The sequence below is a fragment of the Seriola aureovittata genome, chromosome 24 (assembly GCF_021018895.1).
Source record: "Seriola aureovittata isolate HTS-2021-v1 ecotype China chromosome 24, ASM2101889v1, whole genome shotgun sequence".
NCBI lineage: Eukaryota > Metazoa > Chordata > Actinopteri > Carangiformes > Carangidae > Seriola > Seriola aureovittata.
This window is the reverse complement of record NC_079387.1, coordinates 5,942,709-5,962,426: the sequence shown is the minus strand read 5'-3', so window position 1 is coordinate 5,962,426 and position 19,718 is coordinate 5,942,709. Positions and strand designations below refer to the sequence as shown.

Genomic DNA, 19,718 nt, shown 5'->3' with positions numbered 1-19,718 from the left:
TAGTTGGATGTTATTTCAGTGAGCAGTGGGGAGGCAAACAAACCCACAGAGGGGGAGAGGAACAGGGACACAGCCCCAGTAAATAAACAACACCCCATGGCCACAGCCATGGCCACACACACACACACACACACACACACACACACACACACACACACACACACACACACACACACACATGGAACAGGTTAAGGATGCATGTTGATTACAGATTAATGTGGTAACAAATGCACACATGTGCAGGTCAAAGGCAATTTTCCAGATTATTTAAAAGTCACTAATTTGGTTTGATGACCCCCGATCAGAAGTTTGATAATGTAGTATTAACAATCAGAATAACCTGATAAAAATGCAGATGCTTTATGTACCCACCTCAAAAGAAGCAAGAGCAGCCTATTTGACATGTTACATCATCCTGAAGAGTGATATAAATTGTCCGGTTGCAAAGTGTTTGTGGCTAATTGCCACTTTAACTAATCAAATACTCTCTTGGGCCTCAGAACATATTTTTCTCTGAGTGTGTTTGTCCACTCGGAGCCAGTGACATCCGTAAATTTCCCAGAGAGTGTAAAAAGATCCTTTTGAAAGCCTTCTCGCTCTGATGAATGTAAACACATTCGATGTATTTAGAGTTCATGTAAACGGTTTGAAAGTTTAGTCCAGAGCAAATGTATTCCGACAGACGAAGTAGTCGGAGCGATACGCACGGAGCCATAGGAAATGATAGAGGTCAGCAGTATCATTGTGAGCATCGGCTAATGAGCTAAACATTGTTTTCCCTCTACCTGTTACATCCTCATAAGGAAAGATTAAACCGCAAACACACACACACACACACATTCACGCAAACACACACACACACACACACACACACACACACACGTGCCAGTCGAAGTCTGAACCCAACTGTATGTAAATGTAAAAAGCTACTCTAAGGTCAAGAGTTGAGGCCTAAACAAATACTAACAATGAAGACAATTACCAGCAGATTGGCCTATTACCAAAATAGACCGCATTCCAGTCTGAGTGTGTGTAACCTTTGGTCACTGTGTGTGTGGGTGGGTGTGCATGCGTGCGTACATGCATGTACCATCTGCTGCTAACGAGCTCAGAGCGAGCGGGGTCCAGGTGTGGGAGTGTTTAGTGTACACTGGGGGGCAAGTGAGCCTCCTGTTTGAGATATAAACACACAGGATCTCCTAATACAGCATAATCTTGTGTGCCAACAGGCTAGACTCGACTAGCATGAAAGAGATGCCTTTGACCTTTTAGAGTTTCAGTCGGTTATTCGTTGGTAACCATGCCAACAAGCTGTTTTCAGCAGAGCGGTATAAATTTAGGGCAGTGGCTTTGCTAACAAACACAAAGAAAGAAAACAGTGCAGTGTAACCGAATTTTTGGGATTTAGCCACAAAAAGGTGCATTTTTAGATTTAGCCGGCTTAGTGTGGACGTTTTCTTCCGACAGTTGACACCATATGTGCAATATACTGTATTATATTTGGACTATAACTTCTAAAAATAAGGATGTATTGGACCAGGGCAGTGATCTAAATCGCCTTGCTGTCGACTTGTATGTACGTATGTGCATGGGTGTGGTTTCTCCGTGTTTCAGCAGCATGACAGCAGAAGTTCATACTCCCAGCTGTCAACAACTCGTGGCAGCAGTAGTTAGAGTCTCACACACGTTCCTCCTATGGTTTGTGTTGCGTCCACCTACACACACGCACCACATCTTTAACAACTTCTCTGCCAGCTCTCCCTCTCCATCTTATCTGTTCCCTTTCCTCCCATGGGGGAGTCAGCAAGATTTTTTTATTTTTTTTTTTAGCAGGAAGACGGGGTGGATAAAGGGTGCGTTACGCCTCATCGTGCCAGGGCGTGGGGGTGAGGTTGCCAACGGGAGGTGGGCATGGGGTGCCAGGCAGAGGCTCCACACTGAGACACATGCTTAATTAGCATCTACAACGGATGGAGGGAGGAAGAAAAGGATGGATGGATGGATGCGTGGAGGAATAGATGGCAATAGAGGAGGCTAATTATGCCGTTTGAAAAGAGACGGCGAAGAAAAGCGGTTTGGAAAAGGCGAATCTGAGCATCTCAGTCACGGGACCAAAGCGCAGCTCAGGCATTGTGTCAAAGCACTTGGACTCTCATTTGAGGCTTTTTGTAAATATGAGCATCGCAAATTTACAGCAAATCCAAAAGTGCTCCAAGAAATTCATTTCCTGAGCTCTGGCAATACTTTCTGATGAATGCGACAGCTGTGCTGCTAGAGTTGATTGGTGTGCGTGCGTGCGTGGGGGTGTGTGTGTGTGTGTGTGTGTGTGTGTGTGTGTGTGTGTGTGTGTGTGTGTGTGTGTGTGTGTGTGTTGTGTTCCATTGCTTATCATCTGGCACTGTCAAGGCATAGCTTTCTAATTTGGAAAAATGGAAAAATGACGTTCTGCTCATTCACACTCACACACACGCCAGCCATTCTGTCAGAGGGTTTGTCAGCTGCTTGAATTGCGGCACACAAATGCAATGACTCCACAAAATGATACACTTTATAAGAAGATTGTTCTGATATGTTAATGCTCATTTACTTTCCCTGATGAGAAGGTATTAAAAGCAGCCTGCCGATTTGCTGATTGAAAGGTTTGGGTTTAAATTACACAAAAATGCATGCGCATGCACACAACTGCAGTGAGCTCCAAGTTTAACAAAGCCTCTTCCTTTCAGAGTTTTACCACCTGACACTCATGAGAAATAGGAAACTCCCCGTCATGCATGTCCAGAAAGAATCTGGCTTTAAGTCAGCTTCTGTCTGCACAAAACATTAAGTTTTCCACCGATAACCACACACACACTCTTACTGTAGATATAAACAGTACTGTATATGATGTCACCGGGTTCAGGATGAGGACGTGAACTCGCGTGGCGTTCGATGTGTGTGTGTTATCACCCTCCACCTCCGAAGCTGTGAAGACGTGGCTCTCTGCCCGCTGACCGCCTCCTCTGAAGTCTAACTGCTGCATTTTCTACTTCAAACCTGGATGAATTTCATATTGCTGTTTTACCAGTTGCCATGGTGAGACTGAGACTTGTTTTGTGTTTGTTTACTTGTGTGCGTGTGTGTGTATGCCACGGCAGTATTTCAAGGCATATCATCTGGTACTAAAGCTATCTGTCTAATTTGGGGAAATGGGCTTCCGCCTGAAAAGCATCCATATGACAGACGTCCCTAATCTATATTTGTGTGTGTGTGTGTGAGTTAATAAAGGGATCATCCAGACCTATGGCTGCAGGCTATTATGTTAATACAATCAACGCACAAAAAAATTCACTCATTTTATCCAAACACACATTTCCTCCTGTCCTCATCATTCTCTTCCTCTCTCCTCCTACTTAGAAGATGTATTATGGCTTACACACATACACACACATACACACACATACACAGAAGGTCTTCCACCTGAGTCCCAGCTTCTTGCTGAGACTAATGCCCCCTTTACCTCACATTATGCAGCTCTTTGCATAATGTCCCCTTCGTAACACACACACACACACATACACACACAGCAATCTGAAGATGGAGCATTCACTTCCCGACATCATATTAAACCTGCACACAAAGACACACATTGCCCTCCCCGACTACCATAATATTAACATACACACACACACACACACACACACACACACACACACAACACACACACACACACACACACACAGCACAGGCACAATGCCACTTCAGTGAATAGAGCAGCAGACTTAACCCAGCCATGGCTCTGATGTGCTTTCACTTCCTGGCTCCCATTCAGAGACATTAGAGCTCCCTACATTACAGAGACATGCTAATGATATCTGGTAATGTGCCGCTGCTACATTGACATGCAGTATGAGTTTGAACTCATACGTACATGCAAGCAGAACAATAGACTGGTCCTGCATGGCTTCATTTAGACTCTTTGTAGCGTGCGTGTTTGTGATATTAAATGTGTGTAAGTGGGTGATTGTGGCGGTGTATCACTTTGATAGCCTGGATCAAACGCACGACTGTTCGCCTCTTTAGATTTCCGTGTGTGTTTCTGTCGAACCTGTGATTGCTTGTTTATGTACACATGTACGTGTTGGCCGCTGGTGTGTATTTGACCGACGCGTGTGTGTGTGTGTGTGTGTGTGTGTGTGTGTGTGTGTGTGTGTGTGTGTGTGTGTGTGCGCGCATGTTACGCTACAGTGGTGTATTGTGTGTTTGACCGATGAAATGTCCATTGAATAAACAGCCTGTGTTTGTATGTGAAAACTCAGAGCCCAGAACGTAGATTACAGATAATTGAAACTGTATGCTCTCTCCCTCGCTGCCTCCCTCCTCTTCTGCCTGCAGGGGGCTTGTTTAAACCCCCTTGTGTTGTATGGACCTCAGACCATGTCCACTCTTATGCAACTAAATTTAAAACCACATCTTATCTCTGCATTTTGGTCCAATCCACAGATCAAGAGCCAGTGATTTTCACATCAAAGAAATTATCCGTTTTGAAAAACATCATAAAATGCAGCTTTAAAAAAAAAAAATAAAAAAATAAAAAAATTTAAAAAGGGGGGGTGCATTTCTCTACACATACAGCACACAATCCAGGTGTTGTCATTGATTAGTGAGCGTAAAAAGTGATTCCAGTTGTGGCCGTTAGAATTGGTTCATGAGTATCATTAATGAGCAGCGATAAATCACTGTTTTATATTCATGTAGTCGTTTGACGACAGAAACAGAAGCTTGGTGCCATTAAGAACAGCAGACTCACAGATGGGTGTCAAATGTAGTCTTAGTGAGGTATTGGCTCATCACGAGCCTCCAGAACAGCCTCCGAGCTCCGACACACAGACCGGGAATCCACTGAAGGGATGAGCACCATTCTTCCGAGAGATCCTCCATAGGTTAAGGTTAAGATCTGGTGACTGTGAAGATCATAGCATATGCTTCACATCATCATCAGGTTACCACTCTTTCCTGTATGGAAGCATTTGTCTTCATTATGTTTTTCCACTTAGCTTTCCTTTAATTTATCACCTGTCTGTAAGTACTCATGGAGAGAAGGAGGTTGTATCCTCCTGAGACCACGCTGAGGAACCTGGCTGTGACTGTTCAGCTCCTCTAGTACATGATGCTGCTAATCCACAGTTGTGTTTGCCAACAAAGAGAAAGGACAAAGAAGATGAGATTTCTCTGGTTTTCTTCAACATTTGGCATTTAACTGTGGACAGAAAACAACCAGACCTTTTTCAGTATTTCCACATTTATCCGCCCCCCAGCGTGGACGTGGCTTTAATCAATCACTTCCTGGATGAGAGACAGATCAACCCTCTTCCCAAAACCCACTCTAGATGTAATTTTTTTCATATGACTGGTGTGTTTGCTTGAACTGCATACACACATGTGTATCGGAGTTGCACCGCGCTTAAATGTGGTTGCACATGTTTATGTTACCACATGTGGGGCATTCCTTGACTTCTCCCTGTCTTGTTTTTTGTTTACACAGAAACCACAAGGCTGCACATGAACACGTACATGCTTTAAATTCTTAATGTAGTATTTAAAGACAGAGATGTTACTGAGGTTAAACATATACCCTGAGGGACATGTGACCTCCACCACCACAAGGTTTAGCTGCTGGAAATGGCCAGAAATCTGCCAACGGATTGTTTAACAATTTATCTTATTCGTCAGACCTCCAGCTGAGTCACTTCCAGAGAGTCCAGTGCCTTGCTCAAGGGTGTTTGGACTGTTTTCTTTTAGTCTGCATATTTATATTCACTGTGCTGTGTCTCCTCACAGATGGCACCAAGAGGAGGTGAATCTCGAGCTGCTCACCGCTACGAAGAGGCGGACCGACAATACCACACACACCCCAGGTGAGCGAGCTGAGTGTGTATGTGTGCGCGTGTGTTTTATTCTTCAGTGTGGGGAATGAAGGGATAACTTCTTGCCACTCCTTCCCTTTGTGTCTCCCCCCACTCTCGCAAGCACACACAGACACACACACACACACACACACACAGCACAGACTAATCCTCTTTGGAGCTTATAATTAAATCTGGAGTGTTTGCCTTGGGAGTGTCTACTCATCCCAGGAACAGGAGTGATCAGCCCTCCGGAGAGTAGGGCACAGGCAGGAGGATCTCTCTCTCACACACACACACACACACACACACACACACACACACACACACACACACACACACACACACACACAGGATGGTTTGCTCTTAAGAAGGATGTATAACCTCTAGTGTGGGTTTAATGGAACTGCGCGTCCCTTTTGTTTGTTTAAATGTTCTCTTGTCAAATTAGGTGCATATGTACACACACTTGTACCTCTTCTCTATTTAAGTCTTTGCCAGCAGTCATACAGCTCACATACATGCTTCAAACCACACCAGAATATTCACCATCTTGTGCAATGTGAGCGTGTGTATGCACATTTCTTTTTTTTTGCGATGTTCGCGCCCCAGCGGTTAAGTGGAGCGTGGAGTGGCGTGGTGCGAGGAAAGTGAGAGTAGGAGAATGTGGAAAAGAGGGGACACCGGGATGGAGGGGAGGCGAGTGAGAAAAAGAGAACAGTCATTTCACGGGTTATTGCCCCTCCTGATATGACAGGCACCAGGGAGCGCAGACATCAGCTCTGGCTCAGGGGGACGAGACGTTCTGAGAATCTGCAGGAGAGAAGAAGAGAGAAGGAGGGACATGACCAAGCAGCAGAGGGGCAGAGAGATTAGCCAACTGTAACCGTGGAGGCAAACCCAAACGGAGATGGACAGGCTGAGGGACAGCTCAGTCCAAACTGTACTTCACTGTACTGTCACAGAAAAGAAGAAGCCATTCCCACGTACTTATCAATAAAATCTGAAGCAAGTCGGGAAAATTGAAGCCATTGCTTCCTCTTTTTATTGATGAAATGATTTTTCAACAATCGTTTTAATCATTTCTCAAGAAAAAGTTCTTTAATTTAGCCTCTCTAGTGTGAGGATTTGCTTAATAACATTCCATCTCTTTAGATTTTCCACAGTTGGTCTGACAAAAGATGAAATTTAACCATTTAAGTAATTTATGAAGCAAAATTGCCACTCGATCTTTAATTTCAGTTTGTAAAATATGAGGGTTTTGTGTATTTCTTAGTTTTATAGCTTTGTAAATTAAACATGCTGCATGATTAGAAAACGTCACCTTGAGCTTTGGGAAATTCTGAATGGCAATTTTTTCCTCTGTTTTATGTCCGTCTTATATTTTATAGACAAAAGGATTAAACAGAAAAAATGATAAACAGATTAACAGATAATGAAATACTGCATTCTCAGTACTTTTCCGATGCTTAAACTGGGTATTCCGGCATATAAAAAGGCTTGAAGAGGACAAGACAAGCATCTTCCTGTTTCTGGCGGGTGATAGATAAGAAACTATTTTTAAATAAGAAAATTCGCCTGCAAACTGCACAGGATGTCAGCAGGTTTTGGCTGTAATACCGAACTATAACATATATATTGATGCTCAGTTGTGTTAGATTCACATGATGCGTCTATGTAGCAGCCGTCATAGTCTCTGTCTAACATGTTTGGGTGTGAAGATGACAAATCAGGTTCAAATAATGTTTATTACCTCAAGATATATTCTCATCGTTATTTAACTGTTGTTCATCTCCTCTTTGAAGTATTTTTAGGCCCGAGACCCATAGGATATTATCCGTTTGAAATGCATATGGTACAGTTAACATGTTTCTGGAGACATTACCCTGAGCAGAAGAGCAAAACTACGAGCAACAAAACGCAAAGGAAACGTGCCAGATAGAGTGTGAACACTATTGAAGCTTGCATGTTTGCGTTCCTGTTTTTGATGTTTCTGTAAAGATAAATCACGACTCCTCGGTCCCCAAAAACTCTCTCTGCCCCCCCCCCCCCCCCCCCCCCCCCAGCATAACTACAGAGGCGAGAGGAGGAGGGGACGCAGATATATTCCGGGAATGTTTTTTTTTTTTTTTTTTTTTCATTGAGCGGGGAAAAATGGGAGAAAAAGAGAGAGCAGCAGACACAGCAGTGAATTGAATGCATTTTTCAAAGTGGAGCTGAACTTTGTGCAAAATCCCCCCGGGGGCCGCCATTATTGAAAGCCATTTCCTCTCAAAATGAGTGCGGCTCCACCATTGGCCTGGCTCTCATTAGCATACATTTGGCCTGCCTTTGTGTGGAGCCGGCTGGGGCTGCAGCTGGAGGGGAGGGAGTGAAGTGGTGAGTGTGTGCGTGTGTGCATGTGTTTGTGTGTGTGTGTGTGTGCACATGGATAGTACAGGAGATGCAGCAAAGCGTCTCACAGATGGGAGCATATGGAGAGAGAGTTGAGCAGAGGTAGGAGTTAGAAGGATGGGGATAAAATCGAAGATGTTCAGACAAATATTTAAATGTGTTGTTAAAAGTCAATATGTCCACGCACATTATAGCTTCCCTAATGAAAGCACACAAGCATGGTCTATTAAATTTGTGTTTTTCAAGCTCCTTTTTTCTCCTTTAACTTCAGTTCACTTGGACTTTTTGTAGCTTTACCAAATACCGTATATTTCTTTTTCTCTCAGAGTCAGAAACAGTGAAAAAAACAGACCAGAAAGTCAGAGTTTGCCCTCTTACCTACTTACTTTTTTCACTGTATTGGAAAACATTTCTCATCACAATCCTGCTGCCCAAATTGTGGCTCCTTTATTATTCCCACCTCTCAACTCAAGAGTTTCTTTGGACCAGAAGGAGTGGATGCCAAAGTAGCGGGGCTGATGGAAAGAAAGTGGACCTCAGCCTGGGACTTAGCGCCAAGGGCTGCTGCACAGCAGCCAACAAGACAGGCTGAAGTCTGGGAAAGAGGATTTGGAGAGAGGGCTAGAAGTGGCAGCGTCAAGAGGTTTGCCCCAGGGAGGGTGATAGTGCTATTTTGGCTCTTACTTCCATCTCCATTGGCCATTAATGCTGGGGTGCAGCTCAGCTTCTAGATAGGCTCTATGCTTGGGGACACACACAAATGTGCACACACAGACACACACATGGACATATGGAGAATATTAACATCATTACCAATTCAAAGCAGCAGGTCATGGGCGCGGCGACCCAGCCTCAGGTTATCCAATCAGAGTACCCCCTGACCCACTCCCCCAAGGTGATTGGATTAGGGGACCGGGTTGGAGCGGCAGCGTTGCTGGCCAGGGCTGATAATTGGCTGATTAATGTGCAGCCGATGGCCAGTGAGTCAGAGAGCACGGGGCTCCAACCAAGGGACCATGCTGGCCTCATGAAGCTCCTGTCACATCTGGACAATAGAAATGACCCACCGAGAAGGACAGAAGATGTGTGTGCGCATGTGTGTGTGTGTGTGTGCAAGTAGTAAAGGTCTTCACAGGTCCATTTGGCTCCTCGTAACCAAGACTTGACATGGGTCTAAATTATCTTCAGACTTACTGACCTGGGTGGAGTCTCACTGGATAGTCCCTATGTCTATTATCCAGGTGGATCCGAGCGAATTTGAGTTCAGCTCTGATCACACGATCCAAAAGTTTGGACTCCTGAATCCCCCTAACACACATCCCTCATGTGTGTGTGTGCAGTCAGTCATTATAAGGAGCATCTCAGGCTTGTCGTTTGAGGGGGCGGCGACTGAATGCTTTAAGAGCTCCTTAAAAAAACAGACGCCAACTTCTTGATTGTCCTCTGCATGTTGAGCATCCTCTGGTTTGTGGGAAAGTGTCCCTCAAGGCCCCTCATCTGACCTTCCTGGAAAGTGCCCACACTAACACACACGTCCCACACTGGAAGCCACTTGGTTTCCTCCACCATGTCTCTGCGCATGAACCTTTTCACCCCGGTTGTGTCTGCTCAGGCCCTAATGAGCCACGTCCAGACTCAACACACCTAGCAATACAGAATAGAAAAACAATAAATGACTTTGCCCCCCCTACCCCCACCCGAGTGAAAGCAATAGGTTGATTATAAATAAGGAAGAGATGAAAGGAATATTAAAAATGAAAATCCTTCTAAAACGCTCATATTTACTCATTCATTTCTGCTTCACTGGCTGATTTTGTCAACTGGAAATAAGCTCTCAAAAATTCACTCCTACCTCGCACGGTTGGACGGCCGTATTTATTGCGCGGGTCCGTTATCGTTTTAGCGCAGTAATATTGTTAAGCTCTGTAGTTGGGAGCTCTCTATGAATTCGGATGGCTTTTTTCAAGGTCAGTGGATAAATTATATTTTCGCCGCATTCGCTCCCATCTTTATTAAAACCCAATCCCTCTTCTCGCAGCTTCATAAGTGATCTACTGTTTCCCCACATACTGCTGTCCAGCTGTCGAATAACTCACTTTAAACTCACCCAATTCAGTTAGAGTTATTGTCTCTGTAACTCACTTAATTTCTTGGCTCCTGGAGAGCGCAGTGTGTTTCTTTCTCCACTATAGTATTTTCAACATTTGCCCCATAACAGCTTGTTACATCTTTCCAGGACCATACGCGATTGGTTTAAAAGGTGACGTGACCCCCCATCTTTTATTGTTAAATAAGCAGCCGAAGAGAATCTGAAGCAATGTGCGGATTATTTTATTTGATTGCCAGAGAGGTGCTGTGACCCCTCTCTTATTTGCGGGTCCTTTATGAAGGAGCGGGTCCCGTCAGTGTGCAGAGGCAGCAATATTTGTCCAGCTAACGGTGTTTGTGCTCAGACACAGGAGAATGTAATGGAATCAGCAGTAGGAAATGAAAGGGCTTTAGCCAGCTCTGTCACATGCACAGCTGAGGCACCGGTGGCTCTACCTGTTTACAATAACTTCCCTTTTTCTGTTCTCTGCGTTTTTCCCTGATTCCATCAATCCCTCTGTCTGCATTTTTCATTCGCTTCTGTTTATATCTCTCCTACGTCTCTTTGTATCTCGTCTCGCTCTCTGTCTTCCCCTTCCCTCTCCATCCCTCTCTCCCACAGTCTCCCAGGTCTGTGTATGGGAAAATGAAATCATCACTTCATAAATAAACCAAAAGATATACACTTTGAGGCCTCGGCACTCCCTGTGAGCTCAGTGAGAAATACAAAGACTGTCATGTACAAGTCTGCATGACATTCAGCCCACAAACACAGACGGACGGGCAGCTCTGTGGAGGGGACACAGGAGTCACCATGAATTCAAATGTTCTCTTCTTTGCCCAGAATAGAATAGAATAGAATAGAATAGAATAGAATAGGTATACAGTGAACTTTGCTTGAACTGCGAAGAATCGCAGTAATTGTATGAGTTGTGGAGAACCGCAAAGAAATCCCATCTGTTTCCCTCATTAGCTGTTACTTTACTGCTTTTCCCCAGAACGTCTCTATTACATGTTTCACTCTCCCTCTTGTCCAAGAAGTAACTCTCACCTTCGACCTCCTCTCTTATAGCTGCATGAACTTTTGAAGGCCCATAAAAGGAACTTTTTGTACGGTTTAGTCACTCCTAATATGAGCAGCAACCAAATGCCTTCAATTGTGTTGAAATCACTAGAATAAAATGAAAAGAAATGTGGTTGAACAGTTGAATAAATGGTTATTGATAGTCGTCTGAAGCATGACATCACTCAAATGATGAATGAGTCATTAACTGTTCCTATGAGCTTCATGAGAGAGTAGTTTGCACACAGGCTGTTTGCCCTGGTGCCTCTCATCTCTCCTCACCTTCTCATTTCCAACCCAAAACTCCCACGTCGCGGTCGGACCCACTGCTACCTGCCACTGATACTGTACACATTCCCTGTCACTGCTCCGCAGAGAGTGTAAACACAGGCCCGTTTAGATGAGGCACGTGCGTGTTAGTTGAGAGCCAATTTCCACTGCTGTTGTTGACATAGGCTGGTTTGATTAGCAGAGCTGTCTCGATGGCCAGGGCCAGAGTGGCTAATGGTTTCCTCCGCTGTGGAGCCAGCCAGGTCTGCTCAGTGTCTGTAGCACTCAGCTAGCACAGCACCATTAGCGCTATGACTTTGTGTGTGTGTGTGTGTGTGTGTGTATGTGTGTCTGGAGAATGCATCATACACTAATGAATATGTCAGCTTTTTAAATATACATATTTTACAGTAACTGATGACCACGCTGTGTTTAGAGCAGAGAAACGTTTTAGCTACGACTTATCTAGAAACCATGAATACAGACATTGACATCACTACCTTAAACCGCAGATTGAATGAGCTAAATGGAGGCATTTCAAGCATTTTATTTTTTTTTTTTTTGCAGCACCCCTTGTCCCTCTGCAAATTATGACACATTAAACATTTTACCCAGAAAAGTAAGCACACATGCATATGAATGTCTGTGTGCGTGGGAGTGTTTGGCAGTGAGGCGCAGCAGCTGTTTTTTTGCAGAGCAATTAATGTATTTTGCATGCAATGCATGTCTTCTCGCAGTCAGTGGGCTAACAGGTGAGCGCATAACTGGCAGATGCGCTTACATATGAATCTGTATGTTCGCAATCAGGACATTAATAAGTTAAATGTGCTAATGTCATTTAGATGTGTGCAGTTAATTGTCTGCGCATTTGCACAAATTTTTTATGTATGTGTGAGAACAGAAGACGACAAACATACATCCTTAAACTTTAAACAGAGGGCGGAGCAGTGCAGTGTTAGTAAGTAAAGAATAATGTATACAGTAGAATACAATTGGCTGACTCCAAAGTTCAAATAATGCTTCCTTAATTTAAAAAGTAAGTACATAGCAGTAGATGGTCTGCCAACACATTATAATGTAGTTGTAAGCAGATATAAATGTTAATGAACGTATCTGTTAAAACTATGACTCCTCATGGGCTCCCCTGAGTGGAGGCTGCTGCATAAAGGAATAATGAATGACAATATAGTAAAACACAGTTGTTATAAGTCATAATTTCTGACAAAAAGTGTACATGAATAAACTCTTATGTCATCGTGTTTGTGTGTCTGTCTGACAAAGACACATGGTTGTTTTCCAGCAGTTTAGTGTAAAGCACTTATGTGCGCCTGGGGTATTTTTGGGGGACCAGGATAGTGAGTGTGGGGGTCTAATAAGGGATTGGGAGCTGGCGCGGAGGGGGTGGTGGGGGTTGCTAATTTCCTCCTTCCGTTTCCTAGGGGCAGGTGCAGCATACCCCCCCCCCACCACCACCACCACCACCACCACCACCACCACCTCCACCCCCTATCTCCCACGCTATCACCATACACCCATATTCTTCACTGTCATATGGCGTAAGCTATGCCTAAATGGCAACACACACTCTCACAGTCCCAGATGGATACACACACATTTTTGGTTCACTGCTGAGTATGTAATCATGTACACTCCCAACGCACATTCACATGCATATAAATATGGCTGTTATATTGAGTCTGTTATTTGCACTCAGCACACACACATATACACACACACACACACACACACACACACGAAATTCACACACTTTCAGAGAGTGGTTGGGAGTGTGGTATATGGTGCTGATGTTCTCGACGTGTGAGTCAGATGTATTACACGGCGTGTCATTACAGCTTTCCACTCTGGTTGGTCCCTGTGGTTCACATCACACCCTGCACTGCTGCTGCATATAGACCTCAGAGGGACAGACGGTGTCTGCATCTGTCTCACTGCCTGTCTCCTGCCAAACACGGCTCGTCCTTTTTCTTCTGTCTGCCTCTCTTTTTCTTGACATCACCAGATTTTTTTGCAGTTCACAGAAGCATCAAATTTAAAGATGTAGTGCCAACAGGAAAATTCAATAACATATCTGCTGTAAATGTTTTATACACTTCCTTGAAAAAAATATTAGATGAGAAAATAGGGATGGAAATGCATTTGCTGGTGAATAATAATGTAGACAAATTGTTCATTTTCATTGCAAAACATCGCACTTAGTGAAATGTTATCTGTAAATGATCTCTTCCCAGTAATATCATACCCGCTGTCACTCCCATGTCTGTGTTTTCAAATTGTAGCTTTATTAGTAATTGCTCTATTACAATATCACTAGCACATTAAATAATAACAGAGGGAAAACCAGCCTACCAAGTATTAATTTCTTCTTGAAAGTCCTTCCATTTTTCTTCTTTTCACATTCATTTCCACCTATTTATTTGTTTCAACATCAGAAACATCTCATTTGCATTAGATTTTTTATTTTGACATTTCAAAAATGTGCGTAAAAGTCTGCTGACAGCTGAATGAAAACACGTCTACTGTCTGCATGTCTCTTGTTGTCATAAGCTCTTTTCAAACTAGATTAGCCGTACTGGCTCAGCCCCTTTAATTGTCATTACCGACGGCAACCAACATTTTAATCCGGCAGGAATCTGCCATGTTTGGCATGTTTTTTTGAACGTCAGAAGTAACAGCTCCGGAGGAAATTTCCACACAGTCGCTGGGGGAAAAGTAACTTAAATGCTGTGCTTCTAGTGGCAGACAGGTAATCATCCGGGTTAATACATGGAAAAACTCGATTACATCATTCTCTCCGTTCTTTGTCCTTCGTTTTGTCTTTCTGTTTACCTTCTTTTAATGTCTGTTTCTTGTCATTGTGTTCCTCTTGTGTGTTTGTATTTCTCTCTCCCGCTCAGTCCTCCTCTCTTTCCCACACTCTCAGGGTACGTATCACACAAGCTCGCTGATGAAGTTTCGTAAGTTAACAAGTAAACACAGATCTCATTCTGACACTTACCATATACAAACACAGCCATGCTCTCTTCTCTGGCTTGCACTCTTACTCACAGAGGGACTCAAATACTGGAAATGTTTTATTCAACTCCGCCAAATTAAATCAGAATTTATGTAAAAATCAAATACTGCCAGCATTCAACATGGTTTGAGGGAATGTTAGGTTAGCAAAGGCAGAGGCCCGCAGAAACACACACACACTAAACACATGCACTTCCCTCCATCTCCCGACCAAGCTGAAGCCAGCTGTGTGACCCAGGGATGAGGAACTCCCTGTGGGTCATGGACTTCCCTAATCCCCCAGCTGCTTGGCCGGACACACATACATACATACACACACACACACACACACACACACACACACACACACACACAAATGCATACACTCTCATATGGTTGCAGGCAGTCATGCTATTACCCACAATATCTCAGATCTTCCCTATGTTTTCTTTCTCCAATATTATTGCATATTTTAAGATGGGTGGTAAAATGAGGTTAAGTCTATGTCCAAAAGAAAACACACACACACACACACACACACACACACACACATGAAGGATACTCACTCCCCTTCTTCTCCTCCTGCAAACACATTTAAACTGTCAGTCACTCGCCTCCCTGACGAAACATAAATACTCCCATATGAGCAGGCAAAACAATGGCAACCCCACAGCCCATATACAGCTACTAGACCGAGGCTACTTTGCCATGTCATGGCAGGGTCAAAGGTCATCCAGACCTGGGTATCAGCGCACTAAAGGAATTTATCCCCCTTCGTTTAACCCTTAGTCATCCAGGAAATTGAAGAAAGAAAGTATTTAAGGTTGTTTTCAATAGGTCAAACCAAGTCTGTTTTTTTCTGCAATTTGCATCCATCAGTCTGAACATCTGTGCACAAGATATTACATTTATTGCTGCTCATATTACTGCTTTGCCATGGGGAAGCTAACATAATGCTGTAGATCAGAAAGAAGGAAAAGAGGAGTTGGCATTTAAATTGCAGAAGGAAGTGATAAATAGATATTAAGTGGAGGGGTCACAAAGGTGATAGAGAAGGAGAGGGAGATGAATATTCAAGTGGAGAACAATGTGGAAATTGAAGATGAAGCCGAGAGGGGGCAAAATGAGGAGACTGATAAGAGAAGAAAGGGGAAGCCAGCGGAGGTTCCTGTCTGTTTGGGTGGCCCTGAGAGGGCTAAGGACCCAGGTGTTCCCCCTCCTCTATCCCCTATATCACTCCATCCCTCTTTCTTTCCTTCTCTTTGCCTCCCCTGGTGGCCTTCACCATTTAATCTGGATTAATGAGGAGGTTGACCTTCGTCTCGCTCTCTCTCTCTCTCCTGCTCTTTCCAGTCCTCGCTGAGCTTTACAGGGAGAAATATATTGTTTTTGCCCAGGCATCCCTCCACACCAGCCTCTGTCCTTATGTCTTAATTTCATATGAAATCTCTCTCCGTTCTCTTTCTACCTCTCAGAGTCCTTTTTTTTTTTTTTTTTTTTTATCTTTTCTGCTTCTTCCTCCTTATCTCAAGTCCAGGCAATACATGTGTGTATGTCTATCTGTGCGTGTGCATCCGTCTTTCCTGCTCCGCTGATTGACAAGGCAGTGCTGTTCATTCTCGGGACCACCTGTGTATCCTGCCCGGGCGCTGTGTGTTTGGGTGGTCAGGCCTCCCAGCCTACAGAAAACACACTCTGCTACACACTGATATGTGGGACACACATGCATATAGAAATCCACATCACCACAGTCCATGAATATCCTCAAGGGAAGTCCGCTCATGCACAAGCACAGACACACACACACACATAACCGAGCTGTGTGTGCGCCACCTAATCTGTGGTGAGTGAGTCATTCTAATTGGCCAGTCAACAGGTGCTGATCTCGACTCGGGGGACCGGACAGAGGAGACGCACGGATATGATTGCAGAACAAGGGAGAGGCTATAAGCTCAAGGCTTCTGTGTAATAACTACAGTGGGAGTCTTTGTTGACGGGTGGGAAGCAAATGTCTAAATCTGTTTGCCGCTCTCTGCTGCTGATTGATGTAGCATTACACCAATTTGAACCGAAGCTAGTTCCGCATTTGCTGTTAAGGCCGTGTTCCAACCAACAACAGCACTGTACCAGTAAACGTGCATTTACATACACTTAAATAACCACGTTGCCGTCTGCTTTCTTCTCAGTTATGTACACAAGAAAGCAATCGAGAAACATGATTACTGAGCTGCAGGTGAACATTGCTTACATTGTGCTGTGTATCTGTATCTGTCTGGTGCATGATATTTGTTATGTTATATATATCACATTTCTAATTTATGCAGTTTAACTCTATGTTTAAGGTGACTTTTTAAACATCTGGCCAGGGTGATTATGGGTAGTGATGGTAGGTAGCAGACGGTAGTGACGTGGTTGAAACAAAAAAAAAAAATAAAAGTTTGCATGCTCAGTTTTCTGTGTGGAAGAGACTTGATGCCAAAAGTGATCATTTATGATGGTGACTAGGCTCTCGCAGATCACCACTTTTAAAAATAGCAGAGTTTCCCTTACAGCCAGGCCCATGAAGACCTGGCTTGTAGATTTACTTACTTGCTGTAGCTCGACTTGTGTGTCACTCCGCACTGGAAACAGCACATAAGATGGAAAACATTTGAATGGGCCTATGAAAGGTGAGCAGCCCTCCCTTTTCTTTTCTCCCCCCTCTCTCTCTCTCTCTCTTTTTCTCTTCCCCTCGTCCCCTCTCTCTCTCTCTCTCTGTCTGTCTAGTTCCCTCTCTTTTTCAGTTCCTCTCTCTCTCTCTCTGTTTCTCCCACCGTCACCCCGAGGCCCGCGTGTCGCCTTACCCAGGGGTTTAGCCCCTAATCACCCAAAAGCTAGTGGGAGGCAACCGGAGACTTCCAGCTGGCTGCCTCGTTACTGCAGACCCCTGGGACACACACACACACACACATTCCTACACACACTCACACAACCTCATATATGCTTACTGAGGCATTTGCTGTTATCTCTTGGCATCTCTCCATCCACGTTCCCCCCACAACTCGATCCTGCCAAGGCCACAGCCTCGCCACGTAAACTGAATAACAGGAGGAGGCTTACCGCAAGGGAGGGCCAAATCTCTGGCTCGTCCTCTACTCCAAACCAGTTTATACCAGTATTGAATATTGTCTTCCTCTATACTCTCAATACATATATACGTGTGTGATGATATGAGTGTCCGTCCTACAGATTCATTCCAGGTACAGTTAGTCGAGGTAGAATCACTATTTTGGAATTTCTCACAGAAAACTTCATTTCTCTTTCAGGAGGGATCCATATGATTACCCCACCCACTCCAGACCCATGCCAAGAGAGTCAGCCCCCTACCCCATCCACTACCAAGACCCTCTCATTTCCAGCCACCCCGGCCGTGTACAGTCGGGCACCCACTCCCAGCAGGCGTCCAGCAATCCACGGTACTACCCCTCGTCTCCCCACATGGGACTGCAGCACCGCACCATGGTAAGGCAGGACGTCCCCCCTTCCCCCACCGCAGGCCACAGAGGGCGGCACTACTACGAAGCCGCCGGAGGGCGAGCAGGCCGCTACACCAGCCCGGAGAGGCAGCCCGTCAGCGGGGAGCGCTACACCAGCCCCGAGCGCTACGCCTACAGAGACGAAAGACAGCCCAACCCAAGACGGAAGAACCCGGTGATAGGTGCAGTGTAGAAGGTAGCCCCCTCTAAACATCAGGTGAACTCCACACAAATATATAAATAGCTCAGAATTCATATGCGTCCAGATTTGTGAGACATAATATCAGACAGTCACACAGGCTGCCAATGTGGATAAGTGTGATTTTGCCATATTAATTTATTTGATCAGGAACACTGAGGGCAATAAGTGACAGGCTGAGAGGCTAAAATGAGGCTTATTTTTACAACCATCTGGTCATAACTGTCTCTACAGGCGAAGGCAGATTTAACAAGCATTAAGGACTCGTGGGTGTACATATATATACATGTTTGCCACTGCTTGTGTATATTAACAAATTTGCCGAATCTTATTCGACATAAATTCTATGATGGAAAAATGAAATGAAATTAAGGGAAATATCATTAATGACATGGATATATAGAGTAAACTCGGTGCCATATGTTGTATAGAATCAGCTCATCATGAAGGCAGTGCTGACTGGCATTTTGCACAAGCTGATCAAACTTAAGCAAATAAAGAGGGATCTCCTTGACAATCCAGACTGTGATAACAGAGGAAACACAGGAAAAGGAAGTAAACCCCCCATCCACCCTACCCACCCGGAAGTATCTTTTTGTCCTTGATTTTCTGTCGCTCGGACTTCCTCCACGTCCTGCTATCACACCCTCGGTTTCTTTTTTCTTTGATTATCTGGATTTGGACATGGATGATACATTTACTGTAAATTTTTTAACCATATTACAAATGAGTTTATCTGTGATTTATTTGTGGTGTCTCTAATAAGATGTATATATCTTGATCCGTACACGTACACTAAAACCATGCTGTGTGACTCCTCGTGCACTGTGCAGCTAATAGAGTTTGATTTAACATTTTATCCTTTAACATATCATTGATCAAAGTCACTGCACTGAAAACTCATTAAATGTGTCATTGGTGGTTTGATTTAAACATGCTGTCAAATAAGTGCGTTTTTTTTTGTTTTTTTTACACAAATATTTTGCATTAAATGTTTTAAAAACCTCAAACTGTTCAGCACAAAATCGTTTCATCCCATTTCTGTTTCATTTAACCAGTTGGTCAAAACTATGACAACACCATGAGTCATCACTTTAAAAATTCATTACAATATTCAGCTTAATTTCTCTGAGCACAATCTCCAGATAAATTTGCCCAGTGAGATGACTGATAAGAGTAGCCAGCCTTCTGATAATGACTAAATCATCTTCAACAATTAGAGTCAGGGAAATCTCCACTAGAAAATGATTACTGCCCAATTTGCTCTCAGAAATAAAGATGGCACTGATTGGTGA

General features: G+C 44.0%; 1 protein-coding gene across 1 annotated transcript in view; it reads left to right on the top strand.

Moving 5' to 3' along the window:
* pard3ba (par-3 family cell polarity regulator beta a) overlaps window positions 1-19,448 on the top strand; it is a 143,170-nt gene extending 123,722 nt beyond the window's left edge. Inside the window, exons 24-25 of the mRNA XM_056370827.1 lie at window positions 5,818-5,894; window positions 18,015-19,448. Coding sequence (XP_056226802.1) covers window positions 5,818-5,894; window positions 18,015-18,417 — 480 coding nt within the window. The 3' untranslated portion in view covers window positions 18,418-19,448. The remainder of the gene's footprint in view (window positions 1-5,817; window positions 5,895-18,014) is intronic.
* The last annotated feature ends 270 nt before the right edge of the window (window positions 19,449-19,718 follow it).